We start from the raw sequence: 25,619 nt of genomic DNA, 5'->3' as shown, positions 1-25,619 counted from the left end.
ATTAAAAATACAAATCTTTACAAATCCTCATTTTGAACTTCTAATTCATGACTGGTGCTGTGTTTACCTCTCTCTACGGTGCGTCCGCATTCGTCATGACTGAGCGGTGCATGCGTGTCATCTGCCTGGAGCTGTTTCCATGTACAAGCAGTTGACGGAAACTAGATTAAAGTGATTCTTATATTTTAAATATGGATATTTTTCTTACAAAAAAGCATAGATTCACTAAGGAGGCCTTTATTCACCCCCTGGAGCTGTGTGAGGTACTTTTTATTATGGATGGATGCAATTTATTGTTTTGGACTAACTCTGATTGTATTCGCCTGAAAGAAGGAAGTCCTATACACCTAGGATGCCTGGAGGGTGAGTAAATTATGGGCTAATTTTCATCTTATGGGTAAACAAAAGCAGTGTCCCACCTGAGTTTCTTTTTGGTGCGCAGGTAAGTGTGGAAGAGGAACTGGACGGCCAGCTGCAGGCTGGTTTTGGCCATGGCCTGATACGATGGATGCTTTAACTTCGTCTGAAAAACAGTATAAAGCTCAAATTTAAGTGCAGGAAATACAAAGTGCTTATAAAGGAGGCTGAATGGCTCAGAACGTACCGCGTTGACAGAAGCCAGAGACAGTGTGAAGCTGAAGTAATCACTGTTGTAAACGTCTCTGTTCTTCATGAACTTCAGATTTTCATCTCTCACCATCTATAGATATAGAGAAAACAGCAAAATGTCTGAAACACTGTATTTCATTTAGTCACATTGGAATTGCAATGCATGAAAAGGTCTTATAATCTCTACCTGATAGATCCTAGCAGGCATCTTTTCCACAAACAGACCCTTCTTCTCTCCTTTCTTTACCAAGCGTGTGAGCAGGGTGAGGCGGTCATTGTTGGCCCTAGGTGGCCGTGGGGAGGATTGGGGTGAGATTTCTGGAGAGGATGGGGCTGACCTGAAGGATTATGAACGTTAATAAGAGTGTCCATATTCAATTGTTCAAGCAGGAAGTAAAATGCTAACTCACAGTGATAGATCCTCTGCCTCCTGCCTCATGATGCTGACTCGACTCTTTTTGGGAAGGACAGGGGAGTTCTGGTCACTGATGCGCTGGTAGAATAGCATGTAGGCGTTCCAGTAGCGCCGCCGCACATCCGGATAGGGGTTAGCTATAGCATGTAAACACAGTAGCAAAATGTTAATATAGTAATATGAACAATAAGTGATAATGACTATGACAATGTGACATTTAATCCATTTATTCCAAGATGTACTGTGTATGTTTTTATATATTAAGTCAAACAAAATACCAGTCACCAGTCAATAACATGAATAATAATTCATGATTACCAAGTAAAAATGAAGGAAACAGTTTTTTAGGCCTCATTTTGTGTTCAATTTTTTATTTTATCAATTTGGTGCTAAAGTACCAGTATTTTTGGCATTATAATTTAAATAGATTTAAAAATATATATATATATTAATAACTTACACTGGTCATACACTTTGGGTCTGTACTCTCCTCCAAAACACTCGTACTCCAGAGTCTCATCGTTCATGTCAAACTCTTCCACAACATTGTCGTTAAACTTATACCAGCGTCCTCGTGAACTACCCCTAAAAAAGAATAAAGCGTTGAAAAATGTGCATTACAAACATTGCTCACTCTCCTTGGTCACCCAAACATTCCTTCATTCCCTCAAAAAAATGTGCCAGGTTAAAGCACCATCAAGCTGCCAAGCATCTGGGACAGTTTAAAAACTCTCATAAAAACACTCTTACCAAAAACAGAAGCACAGCACTCCAGAGACCCATAAATACACATACATACACACAGAGGGGCAAAAGACCTCCCAGAAACATGGTTCAGATATAACGCTTACTTAAGAACGCTCTATATATAGACTGTATTTTGGAAATAGACTCAAACATATTGTTCAAACACAAGCCCTCTAGGATCTTTTAACACAAGCTTTATGCAACATTACAATGCATGTTGTAATCTCTTACTACTTTTCATAAATTAGAGATTTGTTCCCTAGTAATAAACTCAAGCATTGTTGCTTGAGTTGGTGTAGATCAGCGATTCCCAAATCTTTGTCAGCCAAACCCCTTTGACCTAAAATATTTACTTAAAGTACCCCCTAAGAAGTTAACAGTGTTGTGATACTGGTTAATAGTCATGTGACATGGAGGAAAACAAATAAATAGTTAAATCTTTGGTTTAATTTTAAAATGGTTTTGATTTAAAATTATTTTAACCATGACAACTCTGAATAGTTTTAGCATGTTAATGGATATGACAATGTTAGTTTGTTTGGTCTTGGTGGACGAGATCCACTACTGCTGCTGCAGAGCAATTCTGGACTTGCTACTGCCAATAGATACACAGAAAAGCTGTTTTGAGCATGCTGCTGCTGCTGCAAAAGTAGTAATAATTACAGTAGCATTAGCAGATCTAGACAGGTGGAGCTGGGGATGAGGAGGGTTTTAAAGGAACTGCAAAGCTACCTTACTGTGAAGCAGCAGAGGCCAATCAACTTGTGCCATGCAGTAATTTACATGATTACTAGCAGACTGCATGTATAGGATCTATCAGTCTAGAGATTTATCATCTCACAAATCGCGGTTTGGGAATTCCTGGTGTAAATTGTAAGGCCTGATAAGAAGTCATCAAACGCTCTCCTTCAACTGGGCCTAGCAAGAAAACACCCAGCAACCACCCTGAAAATCCCACAAACATATTAACAGACACACTCTCTTGCCATCTCACCGGCGGTCTTTGATGAATGAGTAATAGTGTCCTGCGTGGGCCTGTCCGCTGTGGACCACCACTCCCACAAGTTCGTAGTTCTCAGAGATAGTGACCTTCTTCCGAGGCGATCCCCCGGATCCGGCCTCACCCCCTCTCCCATTCTCTCCATGATCTGCACTTGAATCTTGACGGGCCATTCCTGACACAGTGTACGGCTCCATGTTCAGCACCCAGGGGAACTAAGAGTGAACACATATTATTGAAGTAGATGCAAATCGATTATATAAAGCAGGTCCATATATATTTGGACACTGACAGAATTTTCATAATTTTGGCTCTATATGCCACTAGAAATTAAACAATCAAGATGAAATTGCAGACTTTAAGCTTTAAAAATATAACATAAAATGCTTAGGAATTACAAACATTTTTATACACTGTTCCTCCATTTTCAGGCACTCAAATGTAACTGGACAAATAAATATAATCACAAAATGTTCATTTTTAATATTTTGTTGAGAATCCTGGCAGGTAATGACTGCCGTAAGTCTGGAACTCATGGACATCAACACAGACCGGATTTCGTCGTTTTGCGATGGTTTGCCAGGCCTTTACTGCAGCTGACTTCAGTTGTTTGTTTGTGGGGCTTTCTGCCTTTAGTTTTGTCTTCAGCAAGTGAAATGCAGGCTCAATCTGGTTAAAATTCCGAGATTGACTTGGTCATTGCAGAACATTCCACTTTTTTGCTTTAAAAAAAAAAAAAAAAAGCTTCCTTTTGCTGTATGTTTTGGGTCATCATCCACTTGTACAGTGAAGCGCCACCCAATCAACTGTGCTCCATTTGACTGAATCTGGGGAGAGTGTATATCCCAATACACTTCAGAATTCTTCCGGCTGCTTCTGTCTCCTGTCACATCATCAAAAAACACCAGTATGGCTATGTTCACACTTGGAGTCTTTTTTGGAACTGCCAGCATCTGTTTTACATTATAATCCTAGGGAGTACACTGTGTTTTCAAAAAAGTCCTGAGCGTTTTTTAAACGCCACCGCCGGCGTCTTTTTCTGCAGGTCAGAGCGTCTTTTTAGGTTAAAAAAAAAAAAAAAAGTCCAACTTTTCTGGGAAAAACAAAAAAAATAAAAATAAAAGACCTGCGTCAAGCACCTTTTTGACAGCTGTCCAATGACAAGCCAGTAGTGAGACCTGTCATTTCCATAACAACAAGAACAACAAGAAAAAAACTGAGAAGGTGCGGTACGCTGAACGCTGCCATATATATATATATATATATATATATATATATATATATATATATATATATATATATATATATATATATATATATATATATATATATATACACACACTGCTCCACCATGATTCACAGATTATGTTGTATGTTTTGGATCATGAGCTGTTCCAAACCTTCTCCATACTTTTTTTCTTTCCGTCAATCTAGTACAAGTTGAATTTAATTTTAGCTGTCCAATTTTTTAAGATGTTTTTTTTTTTTTTTGCCAAAGTCTTGTTTGCACCTTGTGGTGAACCCTCTGTATTTGCTCTCATGAAGTCTTCTCTTGATTGTAGACTTTAACAGTGACACGCTTACCTCCTGGAGAGTGTTATTCTCTTGGCTGGACGTTGTGAAAGGGTTTTTCTTTACCATGGAGAGGATCATCCAGTCATCTGTTGTCCTCTGCAAACGTCCAGGCCTTTTTATGTTGCTAATGTTCCTGCGATCTCTCTGATGGATTTCTTTTGTTTTTGAAGACTAACAATTGTCTGTTTCACTTGTATGCAGAGATCCTTTGACCGCATGATATAGGTTCAGAGCAACAGCTTCCAAATGCAAATGGCACACTTAGAATCATTTCCAGACCTTTTACCTGATTCATTGATGTAGAAACAAATGAGGAACAGCCCACAATTGTACATGAAACAGCCTTTGAGTCAACTGCCCAATTACTTGCGGTCCCTTGAAAAAGGGTACATATTAAAGAGCTGTAATTCCTTAACCTTTCCTCAAATTAAAGCTCAGAGTGTGCACTTTAAGTCCATATTCATTATATAACTGTATGTTTGGACAAGAGCTAAAAGAATACAAATTGTGTCAGTGTCCAAAGTTTAAGTTTAAGGTTCTTTTATTCAGCATGATACACTAAATGGATCAAAAGTAAGATTTTTAGTTAGTGGTTGTAGGTCAACACTACTGTACATGAGGTGAACTAAAGCAGAGCTGATGCTGATGCATAATCTTACTCTGATCTGCTCATCGTATTTGATGGATCGGCCGCTTTCCCAGTCAAAGCCGAATCGCATGAGGTGGATGACCAGCACGCTGGGCAGAGACTTTATACAGGTCCTCTTCACAGTGGTCCGCTGCAACACAGATTGTGTGAGCACAATGTACAGCCGTATTTCCTTGCAGTTCTTCATGAATGAGAACACATCAGACTTTACCTTCTCTTTACATTTCTCGCAGTAATAAGCATTGCTGCCATCCAGGACTTCTCCTCTGACAAACTGATCGAGAGAGATCTCCAGACTCTGACAGGACGTCACTCCCAAGTTCAGAGCCATGAACGTCTCCTCACGCTCATACCTACAAAGCAAACGAAAGTCAATGTTATAAAGAAGTCTTCTTGAGAACATAGGTTTGGAATGATATGTAAATGAGCAAACACCAAGCTGTTCCTTTAAGGCTTACCTGTGTGGGCAGTCTTTGCATATCTTCTGATCAGAGAAAATGCCCTGGAATGTGTTCTTGAAGATCTGCTCTCGACCGATTTTCTATATAAGTGACATTAGAAGAATTACAAACGCAATTCAGATTGTGTATGAGCACTTGGGTATGCAGAGGACTTCGGGTGAGCTGTACCTTTAGATGTTCATCAAGCTGATCCACCAAACTGGTGAAAAACTCATAGGCGTCCTGTTGTTCTCGCACGTATAATTCTTTATTCCACATCTTAAATATCTGCATCAAGACCAAACAAGTGATGAGAACAACAAAATACTTGATTTTCATTATATTAACTCTGATAAAATAACATATATAACATACAACTGACAACATTTCTCATTTTTGTTTAGTTTAAACTGTACTAAAATACTAAAGAAACTAAAACTTAATAAAAACTATATAAGACATTACAACAATACAGTGCATTTTTAATATCCTCGACTTTCATATAAGCATCAAAAGTTGATATCTTTTTCCTCAAATGTTCTGGACTACAGTTCAAATAAAAGTCATTTTTAAATATGTTTCTTTAGTATTTTATACATTTTGCAGCATTTATTGCAAATTCAGTTCACTGTGTGCATGTCGATAGTTTCAGATAAATCATAACAGTGGATCTCACCTTCCAGAAGTTCTCAGGTACGTAGTATTGTAGTTTGCTCTCCATCAGGTGACCAAACAGAGACTGCACCTGACAGAACACACTCTCCTCTGGGTTTTCAATGTCATCTTCAATTGACAAGACAGCCTACAACACACAAAGTTAATATTGTTACACAAACCTTCTATAAAGGCAAACACACAATAAAAGTGATACACAAAAACTGAAAAATAAGTAAGTTAGTAAGTAAGTACAGTAGTATAATGTCAGAAATATACTAAAGTAAAAATATATATACTATTTTTAAGACTTGCAAAAAAAAAAAAAAAAAGTCAAAAATGTTAATTATTTTACCAAAATAAGAGGGATCATACAAAATGCATGTTATTTTTTATTTAGTACTGACCTGATTAAGAGAATTTCTAAGTATGTAAACTTTTGAAATGGGTCATTTTTATAAATTCAACTATTATTTTCTCTTGTGAATTATATGTAAACAAATTTATGTGAAATATCTTATTCAGGTCAGTACTAAATAAACAATAACATGCATTTTTTATGATCCCTCTTATTTTGGTAAAGTAATTAACATTTTGCAGATTCTGCAAGGTGTTTATAAACTTTTGACTTCAACTGTAGTAAAAACTGTATATTATAATATAAAATATTTTTACAATTTAAAATAAGTTTTCTAAAATGCCAGTCTTCAAGAGTCACATGACCCTTCAGAAATCACTCTAACATTCTGATTTGGTGCTTAAGAAACATTTCTTATTATTATCAGTGTTGAAAACAGTTGTGCTGCTTATTATTTTTGTGGAAAGCAAATTTTTTTTCAGGATTGTTTTGATGAATCGTTCAAAAGAACAGAATTTATTTAAAAACAATAATATTTTGACCCATTATACATGTCTTTACTGTCCTTTTAATCAATTTAATGTGTCCTTGCTGAATAAAAGTGTTTTTTTAAAAGAAAATCCACAACTTTTAAATGGCAGTGTACATAAATAAATAAATAAATAAATAAATAAATAAATAAATAAATAAAATCAGAACTCGTAAAAGAATAAAAACTAAACCAAAACTATAAATGTGGGGAACATTAGGGTAAAAAAAACTACATAAAATTGCAACGAAAATAACTTCAGTTTCAATATATCCCATGGTGGTCTGAATTAATTCATTCACCGCAATATTGAGTATGATGTTTTTAATAGTGTAATATGCTTCACCATAGGTAGATGGAACAATCTGTAGTGCTAATGTTTTTTATATAAAAAAAAAACCCTATAATAAACTAAAAAAATATATCATAATTCAAATATGATAAAACAAACAAAAATCATCCTTTATTTAGCAATACAGCAATAAACACTTTCTTTATGCAGTTCACTCCTACTACTACTAGGTTAGGGCGTCACCTAGTGGAGAGAGTGCTCTGTTATAACTAGTGTACGGTTAGCACAATGTTTACCTCAGGCAAACCAGGCTGCATGTAGAGCTGCTGGAACACTGCATTCATGTAGCAGGTTGCACCTCCATTCTTCAGTCCCACAAACCCAGACACAGAGCGACTGTCTACAGGAGGAAGATACTGACAACACACACAATGACAGAAATGAACGCAAGTATCTGTTTTAAGTTCCTACAGCAGTACAGGGCAATTAAAATCAATTTCTGTTTCCTCCAAAAGATGTAAAGTCTGGTGAAAGGACTCACGTCAAACTCTTTGGAGAGAGACGGGTCAGACTGATGATGCATGGACAGCAGTTCTTTAGTGATAAGCTGCAGATTAGTAAGCGAGCTGTCAGACAACATGACCAGCACCTCGTAGGCCGCCAGACGACTGCTGACCGTGCTGCACCTGAAACACAGACACAATTATTAAACGCAGCTGTTTTGACTTGCATATCAATGTGTTTAAATGTACGCATTTCCTCTTACTTTGGGTGAAAGTCGTGGATAGATGCTGTAGTGCTAGATGAGCTGTCACTATTCAGGATGATTCGTGACGCTCTGAACAGGAAGTCGTCCAACAGCTGCTGGATCAGCGAAGGACCTGCAGCACATTAACGAGAAGAAATGTTCGAATGCACATCCGGATCTTCATATGCATATCATGCTGTCATATTTATCTGAAAAGTGGCTGACCGAACTGCTCTTTCTCACTGCCGCAGAGGGACAGCAGGGTTTTAATGAGGCGCAGGTGTCCGGCCAGCAGGATGTTGTCGGCTTCGCTGGTCTCTAGCTCGTTGGTCCAAGTGGGCTCGAAATTATCAAGCCAGCTGATCTCGTCCTCCAGCATGGCTGCAGGACCGATCTGAAGCTGCTCCATTTCTGATGCTGAGGATATGAAACATAAGAGGCTGAGCTTTTCTAAAGGAACCCAAAATTGTTAAATTCCACAGGATTAAAAAACACTCCCTAAAATTCACATTTCAAACTTATCCACCTTTTTCTTCCCGTAAGAGTAGTCACGGCCATTTGTCAATTTTATGGGTCTGGCTTTCAGTCTCATTCACGTCCAGATATTTTAACTAAGCAGTAGAAAACAACTCGTTTTCCTGCTTGATATTGCAAATTGGTGTGTCCTACCATTATATTTTAATGTATTATCTTAATTATGAACACATTGGTTTGTAATGCAAAGAGTTTTACCATTTACTGCACGTTGTTATTCTTCTCGTTACTTCCCTATAGGGGCTAATGAACCGGAAGTCTCACCCATAGGCTTACTTCCGCATTGAAGAAAAAGGTGGATATAGAGGGAAAAAAGCAGGATTGAGCAAATGGCTCAGTGAACTGGTCATAAAATATTGATAATCATATATAAATATTAATCATCAAGCTTTTTATTTAATGCGCCATTCATTTTCAAAATTTGCAACCCTGTTACCAAAAATCACAAACTTAGTTTAAAAAATAAATAAATATACATGCATATATAAAATATTTATAAAATCATACTGTAGACATGGAAATTTAGCCCTGAATCAAGTGATTATTCAATAATGACTATCAAGTCTGGGAATTGTTGATTAAAGAATCAGTTCACTTCCAGAACAAACATTTACAGATCATTTACTCACCCCATTGTCATTCAAGATGTTCATGTCTTTCTTTCTTCAGTCGTAAAGAAATTGTGTTTTTTGAGGAAAACATTTCAGGAATTTTCTCTATGTAGTGGACTTCTATGGAGCCCACGAGTTTGAACTTCCAAAATTGCAGTTTAAATGCAGCTTCAAAGAGCTCTAAATAATCCAAGCCGAGGAAGAATGGTCTTATCTAGCGAAACGATTGGTTATTTTCTAAAAAAAATTGTACAATTTATACACTTTTTAACCACAAATGCTCGTCTTGTCTAGCTCTGCAGTGCGCATGAGTATTCTGTGCACTCCGGGTCAATACAGTTAGGGTATGTCGAAAAACTTCAAAATCATCCTACATCACCGTTTCACCTTTTTTTGTAAAAGACGTTTGACCTTCTTTACACATTCACTTTGTAAACAATGGGTCGGTACTTCTGCAGCGACGTAGGACAATTTTTAAGTTGGAGGAGAAAATGAGATGGGAGTTTTTCAACATATTCTAACTGTATCGACCTGGAGTGCACAGAGTACGCACATGCAGCGCAGAGCTAGACAAGATGAGCATTTGAGGTTGAAAAGTACATAAATTGTAAATTTTCACCAGTCTTTTCACCAGTTTCTTCTTTCTTGGTTAGGATCGTTTAGAGCAGGGGTGCCCAAACTCCGTACCGGCCATCCAGCTCTGATCTAGAGCCCTTCGAAGCTGAATTTAAACTGCATTTCGGAAGTTCAAACTCATGGGCACCATAGAAGCCCATTATTTGGAGATAAATCCTGAAATTTTTTCCTCAAAAAACATAATTTCTTTATGACTGAAGAAAGAATGACATGAACATCTTGGATGACAACGGGGTGAGTACATTATCTGTAAATTTTTGTTCTGGAAGTGAACTAATCCTTTAAGTAGCTGACAATTTAAAATTTCCAAAAACTAAATGAACAAAAAAAAAAGAATATAAAAGAATGTTGACTAATTAATGCAGTCAACACTACACTAAAAAACTGAAGGAGATTCACTGTTTTGTTCTGCCATGGTGTAGAAACACTCCACATGATGCATCACAACTAAAGAATGTTATTATTTATTTTCCTTGATGTGAAAAAATGTTTTTTCTTCTGTTAGTAATTAGTTAATAATTACAAATAATTTTAACAACAATGAACTATATTATTGCAAATCAAAATTACGGAATAACAGAATAATCAGAAAATAAATAATGGGAGATTTTTGTGAAAACTGACATTTTTATTATATAATTATTTTTCAAATAAGGCAGAACACTTACTGGTCAGGTCATCAAGCAGCTGGCACCGCAGGTCAAAATACTCTGTGCATTGTGAAAGCAACCTAAAACACAATAATCAGTTTAGCTCAGCAGATATTCATCATTTCACAGCTTTTCTACACAATGTTTTTAAGGGATAGCTCAGCCAAAAATGAAAATTCTGTCATTAATTACTACACCCTCATTCCAAACCCGTAAGACCTTCCTTCATATTGAAAACACAAATTAAGATATTTTTGATGAAATCCAAGAGCTAAAATACAAATATATCGATAAAATAGTCTGTGTGACGTCAGTGGTTCAACCGTAATGTTGTGAAGCTACAAGAATACTTTTTGTGTGCAAAGAAACAAAAATAACTTTCATTCAACAATTTCTTCTCTTTCGTGTCAGTTTTTGACATTGATGTCACACAGACTATTTTAATGTTGTCCTTACTACCTTTCTGGGTCTTAAAATGTGTCAGTCATGTTGCTGTCTATGCAGGGTCAGAAAGCTCTCGGATTTCATCAAAAATATCTTAATTTGTGTTCCAAAGATGAACAAAGCTCTTACGGGTTTGGAACAACATAAGGGCATTAATGGCAGTATTCGTTTTTGGGTGAACTATCCCTTTAATTACTTTATGGGGCTATTATAGTAATAAATAGATTCCAGCAATTTCGTAAGTTCTTAGTCATTACACAAATCAGAAATAAAACTGGTCTCCTAAGAGAGATGAAATCATGTATGTTTAGTAGTGTGTCTGACCTTTGGTTAATGCCCCTCATAATGCTGGTAGGGGACCAGAGAGGAAGCTGTGCTGTCAGAACCACCTTCAACAGGAAGAGGTTGGGCTTCTGGAGGTCAGGGTACGCAGAAGTGTCTGACTGACTGAGAGTGTACAGCTGATCACACGCCACACGTCGGATCTGTGAATAGAGGAGCTTAGATGTTGACACTCCAAAGAGACAAGTTAGATTTTCACAGAGCTATAATGCAGACACTGACCTCTCCACTGGGTGACCCCAACAGAACATCAATGATGAAATCATTCACAGAAGGCAGATTGTAAAACGAAGCTTGAAAGGGAACGGGAAACAAAGCCATTCTGTAAATGTTTGATTTTTGCTGACTTCATTTTACACATAAGTGTTTTTATTTTTTTCTTACATAGCTGTTGGCAGCGTAGCTGAAGGCATGTGACGAGTAAAGAAAGCGCTTCCCGTGCAATAATAGTGTCTTTGATGGAAACACACAGCTGTTTGACGCATATCCCAGCCTGCAACGTGGTAACCTCTCCCTCACTGCCCGAGCTGCAGTTACTTCCTGCAATACATACACGAGCACAAACATTTAGAGAGATGAAAGACAGACTGACTGAAAGACCAACGTACAGTACAGATCAAAGTCTCACCTGTGCTGCTGACCCTGCTGCGGACACCCAGCGGGAGAAGCGAGTTGGTTGTCTCTCTGATTGGCTGGCTGCTGCCAACTAGATCCAATCGGCCCGCGGCTGCCGCCCAGGTGAGTCTCATGAAACACGCCACTGTGGATGTGAAGTCTCCCACCTCCATTGTCTGAAACGTCAAACCACAGATGTCAGAGATAGAGTTGAAAATCAATGATTTAGTAAGCGTGGGATGCACTCTCGCACCTGTATGGCGACACGGGCGGCCGGGATGATTTCTTCCACTCTGATGGAGGACCTGTCAGACATGGACACCTGTCTGTAGGAGGACTTCTCTGGAGTTCCGCAGACGGAGAGCTGTCGGCCGCTCTGCCGCCCGGCGTTACGGAACGGCCGAGAGGACAGAGTGTCCAGACCTTCCTTGCTCAACTCCTCATCGAGCATACTAGGCATAGCCTGCCCTACAAGCAGGAACCTGCAGGGGGAGACAAAGACCAAGTGCTTTAAAGCAGACATCGGATGTAAAATTTTACAATGCACTTTTACAGTGTTTGCATATAAACGTGTCAAACACAAACACCCTACAAATAATAAAACTTAATTCACTCTTTTTTTTTAAATCTCCAAAAAAAAACTAAACACTCAATTATCAAGCCGTTTGGTTTTCGGAGCAGTATGATGTCATATTGCTCAGGCCCTACCCACGCCCACAGATGGCATGGCGGGGACTCATACCAATTTGTGGAAAATGGGCATCCGATGTCCCCTTTAATAATCAAAAACTAGGGATGTAACAATATCAAAAACTCAAGATACGATAATATTATGATATGAAGTCCACAACACAATATTTATTGCGATATTTAAAAAAAAACAATTAAAAAAAAGACAAAGAAGAATGGGAAAATTTTTTAATTTTGCACATTTTAAAGTTAAATCTAATGCACTTTGAGAGTTCAAAATTAAGAGCTCCAAACCATCTTCTTAACGAAACGTAAGTCAGAAAAAGTCAGTGAATTGACTTGTATCTGAACTTTAAAGGGGACTCAACTCTATTTTTATTTGTGATATACCGTCTCAGTTCAAATTACATTCACACTGGTGTTTTAGGAAGCCAAAAAAATTTGAATATAATAATAATAATAACAACAATGACAGTAATAGCCATAAATTGTCATTTACACTGCAGAAGGGAAATTACAATACTTCTTTCCTAATTTCTACACTTAAAAGAGTTATTTTGAATTTGGACTGCATTTAAACCGCTAGCTGTCAGCAATTCATTCAGCACTTTTAAGCTTTTATTTTGATGGAAACTCCAGTTTCAATGAAACAGGCTTACAAAAACGCATCTCACTACAAATCTAGTGAAATGCTATAATCATCTGCCATTAAATAAAGCATAACTGATGGCCGTTGCGTTCCCAAACGCGTGCTAAACTCACAGCACATGCAATAAACGAGTTCACTTCAATCATTCACTGGAAATGGAGACGTTCTGAGGCACGGTAAACACCAGATCAGGAGCTAATCGCCAGAACGAAGTGCAGAGAAAACAGACTTGATTTTTTTTGGTTTTAGTTTTTTTTGACAGATACTGTGCAAAAGCATAATGGCCCAAAACACAACTTAAAAGACATTTTATGATAGAATAAGAAGTGTAAATATATTTTAAAAACTACACTTTTTGCCTGGAAGACCTACAACAATATCGAGACAGTTTTGCTATCACAATATTGATAATATCATTGCATCCCTATAAAACACACATTGTTTATAATGTTCATCTGGGTAAAGAAAAGATTTGAACAGAATGCAATGGTTTTTAGATGGTTTATAAATAAAACTGCACCTGGCCAGCTGCAGGCAGATGGAATAGACTCCCTGTCTGGTCTCGTAGTCCACCTCAGAGGGGATGGAGTCTCTCTGCATGACGTTAACCACCAGACTGAGAAAGAGAGAGACAAAGCACCGCTGAGATAATTAATGGGTAAAATATACGACCACATTATGACTGCAGAATTATCAACATGAGGAGCAGCGTAAAAGTGGGTTGAGTGCAGACGCTACCTGAGACCTCCCGCTTTGAGGAAATTCTCACAGAAGGATTTGACACTGGTCTTTGCCATTTCATCATCAGATGTGGGCATCAGCTTGGAGCTCAACACCTTTAAGGAAGACAGAGGTGAGTGTGTGAATATAGAAAAATGAATGTTCTTGCCATAAGTTAATTAATTCGTTATGTAAAAAAAAAAATGCAATTAAAATATTTTAACGCAGTCGACGCCCCAGACCTGTACATCATCTTATATTTAAAATAGCTGACTGTTGACAAATATGATGAAGAGCAACAACTCCATAAATGCAGTTATGCCCTAAAATTCAAGATACTGGTGCAAAAAAATGCCCCTGTATGTGTTTTGGCATCATATTTATATATATCACATGATATATCAAGGGCAGAAAGAGCAATATGACTCGAGTGCTGATTTTGACCCGATCTATCACAAGGCCGTTGCAGCCCAAATGTTTGTGTGTAATAAAATTTATGTTGAATCAAATGAATTATTTCTTTCTAAAGCTACAATTTGTAATGTCTACTTGATACTTTGTCATTTAACACAAAAATAGCTTTAAATAATCTTTTGTGTGTATTTTCACAGTCAAATTTTGCAATTGAGTAGATTAATCAACACATCATGTAATTAAATACATGTTATAAAAATGTGGAAATTAATATACTTTGTTTTTATTTCCTAGTAATAAACATTTTAAAAAAATACATAGAAATATGTACACTATCATTAAAAAACATGTTTGAATATATTTTAAAATGGAATTTATTCCTGTGATCAAAGCTGAATTTTCTGCATCATTACTCCAGTCTTTAGTGTCACATGATCCTTTAGAAATCATGCTAATGTGCTGATTTGCTGCTCAAGAAACATTTCTTCCTATTATTAATGCTGTGATGCTTAAGATTCTTGAGGAAACTGGGATGTATATTTCAAAATAGGTAACAGGGTTGAAAATTATGCCTAAATTAACCTTTAAATCAATAGGGTATAGATAGATTGGTTTGCAATTGTTGATTAAATGTAAAATATTTGTTCGATATCTGTTTTTAATAATTACTTTGGAAACACAGTTGAATCAAAACAAGAAATTCATGCTTCATGTACCTCCAGGTTATACAGCACTCTGAACGTAGACATGCCAGGGGCAGATGAACGAAACAGAGACTCCAGGATGGATGCTGCGCTCTGCTGGTGCTGCTGTTTACTGGACAGAGATGGAGATTTCGAGGCCTGAGAACCAGACCCCAGTGTAAACAGAGTTTTCTGATGGAAGAGAGTGAAAGAAAGAGTTATTTACTGTCTGCTAGAGGACACTGTCCTTTGTGTGCACTCTACAAGGAACAAACACAAATGCTGAGTCATTCAGCACAAGTTCAACTCGAACTCTGTTTTACCTAAACTACCAGTCACACCTAATTTTCTTTACTATTACAGTTTTCCAAACAGCAAACTCTCTCTCTCTCATCACTATTAAATAATTCCCATTATTCAATTCATGTTAAGTATTGGCTATAAATGTTAAATCAAAAGCACACTTTTTATTCAGCAAGGGTGCATTAAATTCACCAAAAGTGAGAGTAAAGAATTTCTAATTGTACAAAAATATATCTATTTCAAATAATTACTGAACAGTAGTTCAATATTTTTTCTACCAAACTTTTTTTTTGTCTAACAAAACATTTAAGGCTAATAAAGGTTTTTAAGATAATGGGAAACATCAATTTATTCCACTTTTCACTACCTAGAAAAAAGTTGAACTTGTTATCTAAACTTGAACTGACACATTTATGCACTTTTCTTTAAATCATGGAGTGGCTTTCAAGTACCTGGTGACTCCAGACGCTGGACTCTTTTGGCACGAAGTTATCAAGGGCGTCCTGCACCTCTGGGTCAGTTGGGATAAGCAGCAACAACTTCCTGACACGCAAAGTTATTCTGGACAGGAACAAGAAGGCCAGAGAGTTATTACAAGTCAACTGAAATCACAAAATACACACAACATACAGTCATGGCCAAAAATATCAGCACCCTTGCAATTCTGTCAGAAATTGTAACACTTCTCTCAGAAAATAGTTCCAATTGCAAATGTTTTGGTATTCACGTGTTTATTGTTTTTGTTTGCACTGCAACAACAGACACAAAAATGGACTGAACAAAATTATTGGCACCTTGTCAAAATTGTAAGAAATAATTGCTTTTCAAGCATGTGATGCTCCTGTAATTTGTATTTAGACACACCTGTGGCAAGTAACAGGTGTGGGCAATATAGTAATCACACTTGCAACCAGTTAAATTGGAGCAAAGTTGGCTCAACCTTTGTGTTGTGTGTCACATTGACCATGGAGAAAAGAAATAAGTCTAAAGAGTTATCTGTAGATTTGAGAGAAAAAATTGTGGAAAAACATGGACAATCTCAAGGCTACAAGTCCATCTCCATAGATCTTAATGTTCCTGTGTCCACTGTGTGCAATATCATCAAGAGGTTTACAGCCCATATCACAACAAAGAATTGTTTGAATGGTGGATAAAGAGCCCTGATTAACTCTCAAACAAATTCAAGCTGATCTGAAGACACAGGGTACAACAGTGCCAGCGTCACCTTTTGAATGAAAAGGGATGCTATGGTAGGAGACCCAGGAGGACACCACTGCTGACACAAAGGCATAAAAAAGCAAGACTGGAGTTTGCCAAAACTTATGTGAAAAAACCACAATCCTTCGGGGAGAACATACTGTGGACAGATGAGACAAAAGAGCTTTTGGAAAAGAACATCATGGCACTGTTTACAGAAAAATAAAAGAGGCTTTCAAAGAAAAGAACACAGTCCCTACAGTCAAACATGGTGGAGGTTCAAAGATGTTTTGGGGTTGCTTTGCTGCTTCTGGCACTGGATGCCTTGACTGTGTGAACGGTATCATGAAATCTGATGATTACCAAAGAATTTTGGGACACAACGTAGTGGCCAGTGTCAGAAAGCTGCGTCTCCACCAGAGGTCATGGGTCTTCCAGCAGGACAATGACCCGAAACACACTTCAAAAAGCACTCGGAAATGGTTACAAACAAAGCGTGGGAGAGTTCTGAAACAGCCACCGATGAGTCCAGATCTGAATCCCATAGAACACCTGTGGTGAGATCTCAAAACAGCATTTGGGAGAAGGCATCCTTCAAATCTGAATGACCTGGAGCAGTTTGCAAAAAAAAAAAAAGTGCTCCAAAATTCCAGTAGAGAGGTGTAAGAAACTCATTCATGCTTACAGGAAGCGACTGATTTCAGTTATTTTTAAGGGGGTGCTACCAAATATTAAGTCAAGGGTGCCAATAATTTTGTCCAGTGCATTTTTTGGGTTCTGTGTGGAACTGTAGAAGATTTGACTTTTCTTCTGTTTTTTTGTGCTATTCCAATGCAAACAAAAAATAAACATGTGAGTACCAAGACATTTGCAACTGCAACAATTTTCTGAGAGAAGGGTTGCATTTTCTGGCAGAATTGCAAGGGTGCCGATATTTTTGGCCATGATTGTATGTCTGCAAAGTGAAAGGAAAATCGACCAGTTGTGTGGTATTATCGACCAATAAAAGAAAAACAGGTTTACTAAACCATACAGTTGAGTCAATAATGAAAGAACTATGCTTTTAAATAACTGCATAACTTGCAGCGTTTGTGGGTGCTTACCTGGGTTCCTCCAAATTGGCGAGCTGATAAAGCATCTCAAAGACATTACACACCAATGCCATGACCACACCGGGAAGAGATTTCTCCTGCAATCACACATATGAGGTTAATAAAGTAGGTTGATGAGGTTAATAAAATATATTTGGGGCCTGTAAGTTTTTTTTTTTTTTTTTTTTAAACAAAATTAATACTTTTATTCAGCAAGGACGTATTAAACAGATCAAAAGTAATAGAAATCTTTTGCAACAAAAACTACTTCAAATAAATGCTGCTCTTTTAAACTTTTTATTCATCAAATAATCAAGAAAAAAAAAACGTATCAGTTTCCAAAAAAACAGTAAGCAGCAACTGTTTGCAACATAAAAAGTGTTTCTTGAGCGCCAGATCAGCATGAATCAAATCAGAATGATTTTTGAAGGATCATATTAAATTATATCAAAATATTACTATTTTTCATGTATTTTTAATCAAATACAGATTTGTTGAGCATAAGAGACTTCTTTTAAAAACATAAAAAAATCTTACAGACTCTAAACTTTTGAAAGGTAGTGTATGAATTCTGTACACAAGTGTGTACTGGATCCAATAAGTATTAGGAAATTGTGAGTTGTCAGTTCAGTGGGTGTATGTACCTGCTCCAAAGCATATGCAGAGTTAAAGACCCCGCTGCTGCTGGAGCTGGCTGAAGCGGAGCTGTCCGCTGAACTGCCTGATGGAGTGCCTGTTCCTGAGCTCTTCACCGTCAGACTCTGCTCATCAGAGAAACCCAGCTGATTCAACAGCTTCTGGTCTCGATTCATCGTCAGCTGGAATTTATAAAGAGGACTGTTAACAGAAATCCATAACACGTGCAAATAAGGGTTTATATAAACAACTTGTGTTACATGAACTTTCATTAACACTTTACTGCAATATTATTTTAATATTATCTTTTGTGATACACATTCTAATAAAAAAAAATAGTTTAAAACTAACTCTCATTAAAAGATTACATTTCTTTTTATATTATTAAATCTGATATTTTAGAAACAGTCAGTGTTTTTATTGTTAATTAAAACTTAAAACTAAAATAATAATAATAAAAACAACACACATTTTTGAAAAAATAAAAATAAAAGCTGAAATAAAATTAAATATAAATGTCATATGAAAAATAAAATTAAAATTGAACATCTTTCCTTGGCAACTACCTAATATAAGTTTAAGTCGAAGTACTAAAAATACTAAAATAAAATTGAATTAAATTAAAATTGAAATAATATTAAATTTAAACATTAAAACTATTAAAAAATAAAAATGAAAAATGAAAATTGAACATCTTTCCTTGGCAACTAACTAATATAAGTTAAAGTTGAGGTACTAAAATTACTGAAATAAAACTGAAATTTAAATAATATTAAATTAAAATATTAAAACTAAAAAAAAAAAAAATTATATATATATATATATATATATATATATATATATATATATATATATATATAAATTATTAACTAATATAAGTTGAAGTACTAAAATTACTGAAATAAAATTTAAATTGAAATAATATTAAAATTAAAGCATTAAAACTATTTAAAACTATATATATATATAAAAAAACTCAAAATTACAAATGCATGTGACAAAATGAATAAAAATGTAACTAACATTAAAATGAAAACTGAAAAAAATAAAAAAAAAGCTGAAATAAAATAAAATAAAATATAAACATTAGATGAAAAACTAAATGAAATTGAACATCTTTCCTTGGCACTAACTAATACAAGTTTATGTTAAGGTACTAAAATTAAAAATTAAATAATACAAAATTAAAGTTAAACATTAAAACTATATGACAAAATTATGAAAAAAAAAACAAATTTAAATTTAAAACCTAACAATAAAAATAATCAATACAAATAAACAATGTTTATTGTTACTTAGAAAACAAAGTCTCCACATGCTTCCATAATAGCTGCCACATTTTCACACAGTGCTGGCCTGTGCTGTAGGAGTGTTTGGCACCTGTGCACCACTCAGATATGACTGCGACGCATCACAGCTAGTGTTTGACTCACCATGCTGTCATTGGCAAATATCTGCACATTGTCCACCGGACAGCTGAGCTGCTCGGCTATCTTCCATCTGATGCTGCCTATGGTCTCGTTGCTGTGAGCCTGCACACATTCACATGAACACAAACACATAAGGGCCGTTTCCATCCATCCATTCAAATTAGGCAAAGCAGATACCAGTCACTTAAGTCTACAGAACAAACAATCACCCAGCAGACTGTTGTTTATGAATATCACATTTGGTTTCTCACACCGAACGTCCACCTGCCATCTATCGATGTTGCTCTATTGTCCAAATAGGGGAAATGTTTATCAAATTTTCCATTTATATCAACCCTGCTTACAATCTGTCAAAAGTATGTGCGTTTGTGTCACGAGTGCCAGAACGAAAAAGGTTTTGTCTCCAAGAAGTGTGCGTGTGACGTTACCTCCAAGGTGAATGTGTCTTTGGTAGATTCGTAAGTGATGTGAAGTGTAACAGGATGGCCGTGGAAAGACGCTCCATGAGGTAGAATAGTTCGAGGAACAGAATACAGGTCCTGAAACAGAGCCAGCGGAACAACAGTCAGAACCATGTGACCTGGAAACTCATTTTAACTAGTATGCTATATTAAATAATAAAGACATTAATAACAGGAATAAGACAAAGCATATACACTACCGTTCAAAAGAAATTAATACTTTTATTCACCAAGGATGTATTAAGTTAATAATTAAAAGTTTATTAAAAGTTCATAATAAATAATTTACATTGTTATAAAATATTTATATTTTGAATAAACACTGTACTTTTTAAACTTGTTATTCATGAAATAATCCTGAAAAAAAAAAAAAAAAAAAAAAAAAAAAAAAAAAAATCACAGGTTCCAAAAAATATTTGGCAGCACAACTGTTGATATTATCCAACACTGATCATTCTAATAATAAATCCGCATATTAGAATGATTTCTGAAGGATCATGTGACACTTAAGACTGGAGTAACAGCTGATAAAAATTCAGCTTTTCATCACAGGAATAAATTACATTTTAAAGTATGTTAAAATAAAAAACATTATTTTATATTGTAAAAACATTTTGCAATATTACTGTTTTTTTTCTATATTTTTAATCAAATAAATGCAGCCTTGATGAGCATAAGAGACTTCTTTAAAGACTATTACAAGTCTTACTGACCCCAAACGTTTGAACGGTAGTGTATATATTTCTTAAATTACTAAAACATACATTATTATAATCATATAAAATAAATGATGTATTTGAAAAATAAATACATTACATTAATAAAATATATATTAACTCTATAAACAATTTTTCTTGCTTACTAACATATTGAACCACGTTCCTGAGGTAAACGTAAGATTAGATGAGCTCCTGCATATTTTACTGCAATAAATCTGCCATTTTGTATAATTTTTCCATGAAGAAGCATTTCAATGAATGGGCAAATGAATGCCAGCAATAAGCTACTGAGGTTCATATTACATGATTTACTCAAATTCATAGAGTAGACAAATCTCCTCCAGTCCAAAAGCACTTCCTGCGCCAAACGAATGTCAATAACCTGACCAATTAGTGTCTGTTATACTGAACGGGTGTCAAAATGTCTGTGTCTCCTTCTGAATGCACACACAAATCAACACCATATCGGATCCCTTTTCGCTGTGTTCTGGCATGATTATTCCTGAATGCACTAAATGGCGCGACAGACTCTATGCCAGATTTCGGCATGGAAGTGAACAGCTGGAGAAATGGGGAGACGGTGAATACTGCAGTCAACCAAAGATCCGACTTCATCACTCCACAGCTGCAAGTCTGACAACTATCTAACACATTAAGAGAGTTAATTAGCAAAGTCTGTCAAATGATGTTGCTAAATTTGACTTCTACAGCTTTCTGGTTTCTTCGCTGTGACTGGCTGATGCTTTCAAACAGAGATAAAGTAAGTCATTCAAGGTGGGTATTAAAGCAGGTTGAATAAAAGATGAACTTGAGCAAATAAAGTCATGCGCTTATATACGTGAAGCAGTGTGTGACCCAGTCTGTGTGTGTGTGTGTGCGTGTGCATGTGTGTGTATCAGCTCTCACCTCTATTGTGATGACGTAACGTTCTGCCAATAACAGAAGTCTCTCGATGATCACTAGTTTACTGGACCTGAGGACAGAGAGGGTTATGAGCTTTAATACAATTTCAGGTCAATCTTTACATTAAATAACGTTAAACTCTTTCTAAACAGCCTTCAGATCAATTAAGACTTTAATGCTGCCTAACACCACGTCTGGTGTGGCTAAATGATAAAGTATTAAATGTGAGATATGAATTGTTCAAGAGGAAACCAAACAAAACAAAAGAAAAAGAAAACAAAAAGACAGAATAGAACAAAGAACAAAAATCAACATTAAAAAACAAAATAAAAGCAAAGAAACAAAAAGACAGCATAAGCACAAAAACAAAAAAAACAAACAAAAAAAGGCCAAATAGAACATAAAAAACACAAAAAAGCAAAGCAACAAAAAAAACATAAGACAAAGAAAAAAAAAATACAACAAAAAAAAACAATAAAATAGAACACAAAACAAAAAGCAATGCAACAAAAAAAGTAAAACAAAAAGAAAAAAATACAACAAAAAAACAGAAGACAAACAAAATACAACATAAAACAATACAATAAATCAACAAAACAAATTAATACAACAAAAAACAAAACAGAAAAAAAATCAATACAACAAAAAACAATACAATAAATCAACAAAACAAACAAAAAACAGAAAATAAACAAAACACAAATTAAAAGACAAAACAGAATATAAACAGATGACAAAAAAAATATATCAATACAACAAAAACCATTAAACAAAAAAACAAGACAAAAAATACAACTAAAAAACCTATGTAATAAAACATTAAAACACAAAAAGACAAAAACAAAAATCAACACAACAAACCAAAATAAAACAGAAGACAAAAACAAAACATAAATAAATACAACAAAACAAACAAAAAACAATACAGAAGACAAACAAAACAGCAAAACAAACAATAAAAGACAACAAATAAGATAAAAACAAAACAAATCAATGCAACAACAAAACAAAAGACAAAAAGAAAAACAATGCAATCAAAAAAAGTAAGACAAAACAATACAAGAAAAAAACAATATAATAAACAAAAACAAAAATGAACACAAAACAAAAAATAAACAAAACCAGACAAAAACAAAAATCAACAAAAAACAAAAACAAATCAGAAGACTACTAAACTAAACAAGATAAAAACAGAACATAAATCAATACAACAAAAAACAGAAGACCAAAAAAAACAACAAAAAAACAATATAATAAAACTCAAAAACAAAACAAGACTAAAAAATATTAAAAAAAAAACATAAAAAAAACATAAAAAAACAAGACAAAAACAAAACATAAATCAATAACACAATAAAACAAAAACAAACACAAAAAACAAAACAGAAGATTGAGATACAAAAAAAAAAATCAATACAAAAAAATCTAAAAAAACAACAACAACAATACAATAAAAAACAGAAGACAAAAAAAAAAATATATATATATATATATATATATATATATATATATATATATATATATATATATATATATATATATATATATATATATATATATATATATATATATATATATATATACACACAATTATATATATATATATATATATATACACACACACACACATAAAAACAGTAAAACAAAACGGAAAAAACAAAAAACAAAATCAGCAGAATAAAATAAAACCAAAACACAAAACAGAAGACAAAAACATAAATCAGCACAAAAAAAAAAAAGAAAAAAAAAAAAACAATAAAACAAACAAAACTAAACAAAAACAAAACAAAAACAACAAATGTAATATTGTTAATTAGCTTTGGTACTATTCTGCTTCCGTTTTCCTAAGTTTCTAAGCTTAATAAAAGTAATGTTAAAGTGCGTCACTTATTTTAAAACAATGAAAATGCAACATCAGTTGGATCTCATCAACTAATCTACAAGCTGTTCAACTAGCCTCAAAACTAGTCCTCCTACCTGGATGGAGATTGCACTGATGTGGCGACCGTTGGCATAGCAGTGGCTGTCAGCATCTTGGTTGCCCGAGTAACAGCATGTGTGAGGGTCGGGCCGCCTAGCGCAGAGCTAGCAGCCTGTGTGAGATGTAGGGATGGGTTTTATCACAATCATCATCACAAGGAGAAAAAAAAAAAGTGTAATTTCACACTGTAACACTCACCTCCAATCTCTTATAGCAGTCAGCAATGAATTTCTTATGTAGAGATACTGAGTCCTGTAAAAAAATACACAAAGAAACAGAAAATGATAATTAACAGAGAAATGATGGATAAACTAGAATGAAAAAATAAAGGTTTGACTGTTGACCTTCTTCATTTTAGGGTTGAGGTTGATGTAGCTGTATGTAATGATGAGCTGTATGGCTTCATTAGCGATATCCTCGTCTGGAGACTCCATCGCGATCCTCCAGATGAAGTCCATCCCAGCCAGATCCAATCGCTCCACACACTGCGAGAGACAATCATACATTTTATCACCTGTCAAAACAGGATTTTCCCATCCAGTTTCACTGAAAATAAGCTTGGATCTCATACCAGTTGCGTTCCCTGCCGTTTTAGACGGTGGTCACTGAGGTTCACATTCTCAAAGAAGGTCTTGAAGAGGTTAAACCCTGTAAAACATTGATTAAAGAACACAGAAAATTCACACTTCATGCAACTTCACCCTGTGGTGCTAATGAGGCCATTTTTTTTCTGTGAGGGTAAATTTAGCACAGCAAGCACAGTGGTTTCCTGCAGATGTACAGGAGACGTGCAACACCTCTAGATGCTATAATGTGGAAACAGTGTGGTTTGAAGTGGAAGTGGTGAGTGAGCTCTGTGGTTGAGCTATTACCATTCATAGTGATCTCATAAGGCTCCAGCTTGAGGATTTTCTCTTTAAAAAGCTGCTGTTGAACGTCACTCTCTAGATCATGCTGGCCCTTGGTGAACCATTCGAAACACATCTACAGCAGAGAGTTGAACAACATCAAACTTTTATATAGTTGCCCATAAAAATAACTTAAAATAAAAAACCTTTACATAGTTTGTCACAATAGCAAAACTTCAGCATTTTTTTTTTTTTTTTTTTAGTATTTTTACACCACAGAACAGAAAAGACATTAAACACATTATGGGATAGATTTACTAAACCATAAAAACCATAAAAGCACCAAATAATAAGGGGAAAATTCCACGTGTGGTTTACTGACAATGCACACATTAAAGAACAAAGGCACAGCCAGATCATTTCCATAATGACCAGCGCAATCTACCGAGTGCTTTGACACATGTTTTTTGGGCGTTAAATTATGGCACAAATACAGTAATTTGACATACACAAATGTTAGTAAATCACATTGCATGATTTTTTTGAATACTCTCCTCCCAAAAATTTTGCTTCTGAAAGCGAAACTCCTACAAATGCACATTTAGGTCACGCGCAAAAAACATCCCTAGTGTCCTAGAGATGTCACAATTCTCAATATAATATCAAACCGTTCGGTACGACATCCAAGATTCAATATGCGCTTGTGAATTGCGTTTTTTCGGTTTTGCATTTAAATAATTACGTTGTTTTATTTCTCTTGGAATTTGCTGTGTGTGCCAGCGATTTCATATGCTGAGATGAGGAAATGCTCCCCCGCTTATATTTGAAAAAGCAACTTCCCTTCTAATGACATGCAATGATAAGCCTTTCTAAACCTAATGTCCAACAAAAGTGTTATAAAAACAAAAGTTATAAAAAACATTATAACTTGTTTTTAGGGGTAACGATACATGTACTCGTACCGAGCAGTCACGGAACAGACATCTCGGTTCGGTGCGTGAGGCCTTACAACAAATACAGGCAATTCACCCTCAATCCAGAAGGGG

At 35.3% G+C, this 25,619-nt stretch overlaps 1 protein-coding gene across 4 annotated transcripts in view; it reads right to left on the bottom strand.

Annotated features, from left to right (window-relative positions):
• The window catches only part of usp24 (ubiquitin specific peptidase 24), a 74,144-nt gene that overhangs the window by 10,249 nt on the left and 38,276 nt on the right, over positions 1–25,619 (bottom strand). For 3 of the 4 annotated variants that reach the window (XM_051138099.1, XM_051138101.1, XM_051138102.1), the window contains 35 exons: positions 24,598–24,709; positions 24,297–24,373; positions 24,070–24,210; positions 23,924–23,977; positions 23,722–23,837; positions 21,748–21,814; positions 20,090–20,200; positions 19,665–19,763; positions 18,240–18,413; positions 17,608–17,693; positions 15,760–15,868; positions 15,038–15,196; positions 13,926–14,023; positions 13,708–13,803; positions 12,102–12,330; positions 11,862–12,024; positions 11,618–11,773; positions 11,456–11,526; positions 11,216–11,376; positions 10,466–10,527; positions 8,242–8,433; positions 8,035–8,149; positions 7,810–7,954; positions 7,565–7,684; positions 6,112–6,237; positions 5,625–5,723; positions 5,454–5,536; positions 5,207–5,348; positions 5,006–5,125; positions 2,766–2,986; positions 1,485–1,609; positions 1,020–1,161; positions 797–947; positions 605–700; positions 420–523 (listed from right to left, as the gene is read on the bottom strand). In XM_051138099.1, the coding sequence (XP_050994056.1) occupies positions 420–523; positions 605–700; positions 797–947; positions 1,020–1,161; positions 1,485–1,609; positions 2,766–2,986; positions 5,006–5,125; positions 5,207–5,348; positions 5,454–5,536; positions 5,625–5,723; positions 6,112–6,237; positions 7,565–7,684; positions 7,810–7,954; positions 8,035–8,149; positions 8,242–8,433; positions 10,466–10,527; positions 11,216–11,376; positions 11,456–11,526; positions 11,618–11,773; positions 11,862–12,024; positions 12,102–12,330; positions 13,708–13,803; positions 13,926–14,023; positions 15,038–15,196; positions 15,760–15,868; positions 17,608–17,693; positions 18,240–18,413; positions 19,665–19,763; positions 20,090–20,200; positions 21,748–21,814; positions 23,722–23,837; positions 23,924–23,977; positions 24,070–24,210; positions 24,297–24,373; positions 24,598–24,709 (4,322 nt within the window). The remainder of the gene's footprint in view (positions 1–419; positions 524–604; positions 701–796; positions 948–1,019; positions 1,162–1,484; positions 1,610–2,765; positions 2,987–5,005; positions 5,126–5,206; positions 5,349–5,453; positions 5,537–5,624; positions 5,724–6,111; positions 6,238–7,564; positions 7,685–7,809; positions 7,955–8,034; positions 8,150–8,241; positions 8,434–10,465; positions 10,528–11,215; positions 11,377–11,455; positions 11,527–11,617; positions 11,774–11,861; positions 12,025–12,101; positions 12,331–13,707; positions 13,804–13,925; positions 14,024–15,037; positions 15,197–15,759; positions 15,869–17,607; positions 17,694–18,239; positions 18,414–19,664; positions 19,764–20,089; positions 20,201–21,747; positions 21,815–23,721; positions 23,838–23,923; positions 23,978–24,069; positions 24,211–24,296; positions 24,374–24,597; positions 24,710–25,619) is intronic. The other variant, XM_051138100.1, reaches the window with a different exon arrangement.

The sequence above is a fragment of the Labeo rohita genome, chromosome 20 (assembly GCF_022985175.1).
Source record: "Labeo rohita strain BAU-BD-2019 chromosome 20, IGBB_LRoh.1.0, whole genome shotgun sequence".
NCBI classification, from domain to species: domain Eukaryota; kingdom Metazoa; phylum Chordata; class Actinopteri; order Cypriniformes; family Cyprinidae; genus Labeo; species Labeo rohita.
Note: the sequence above shows the minus strand (reverse complement) of the source record. Positions and strands in the feature narration are given on the sequence as shown.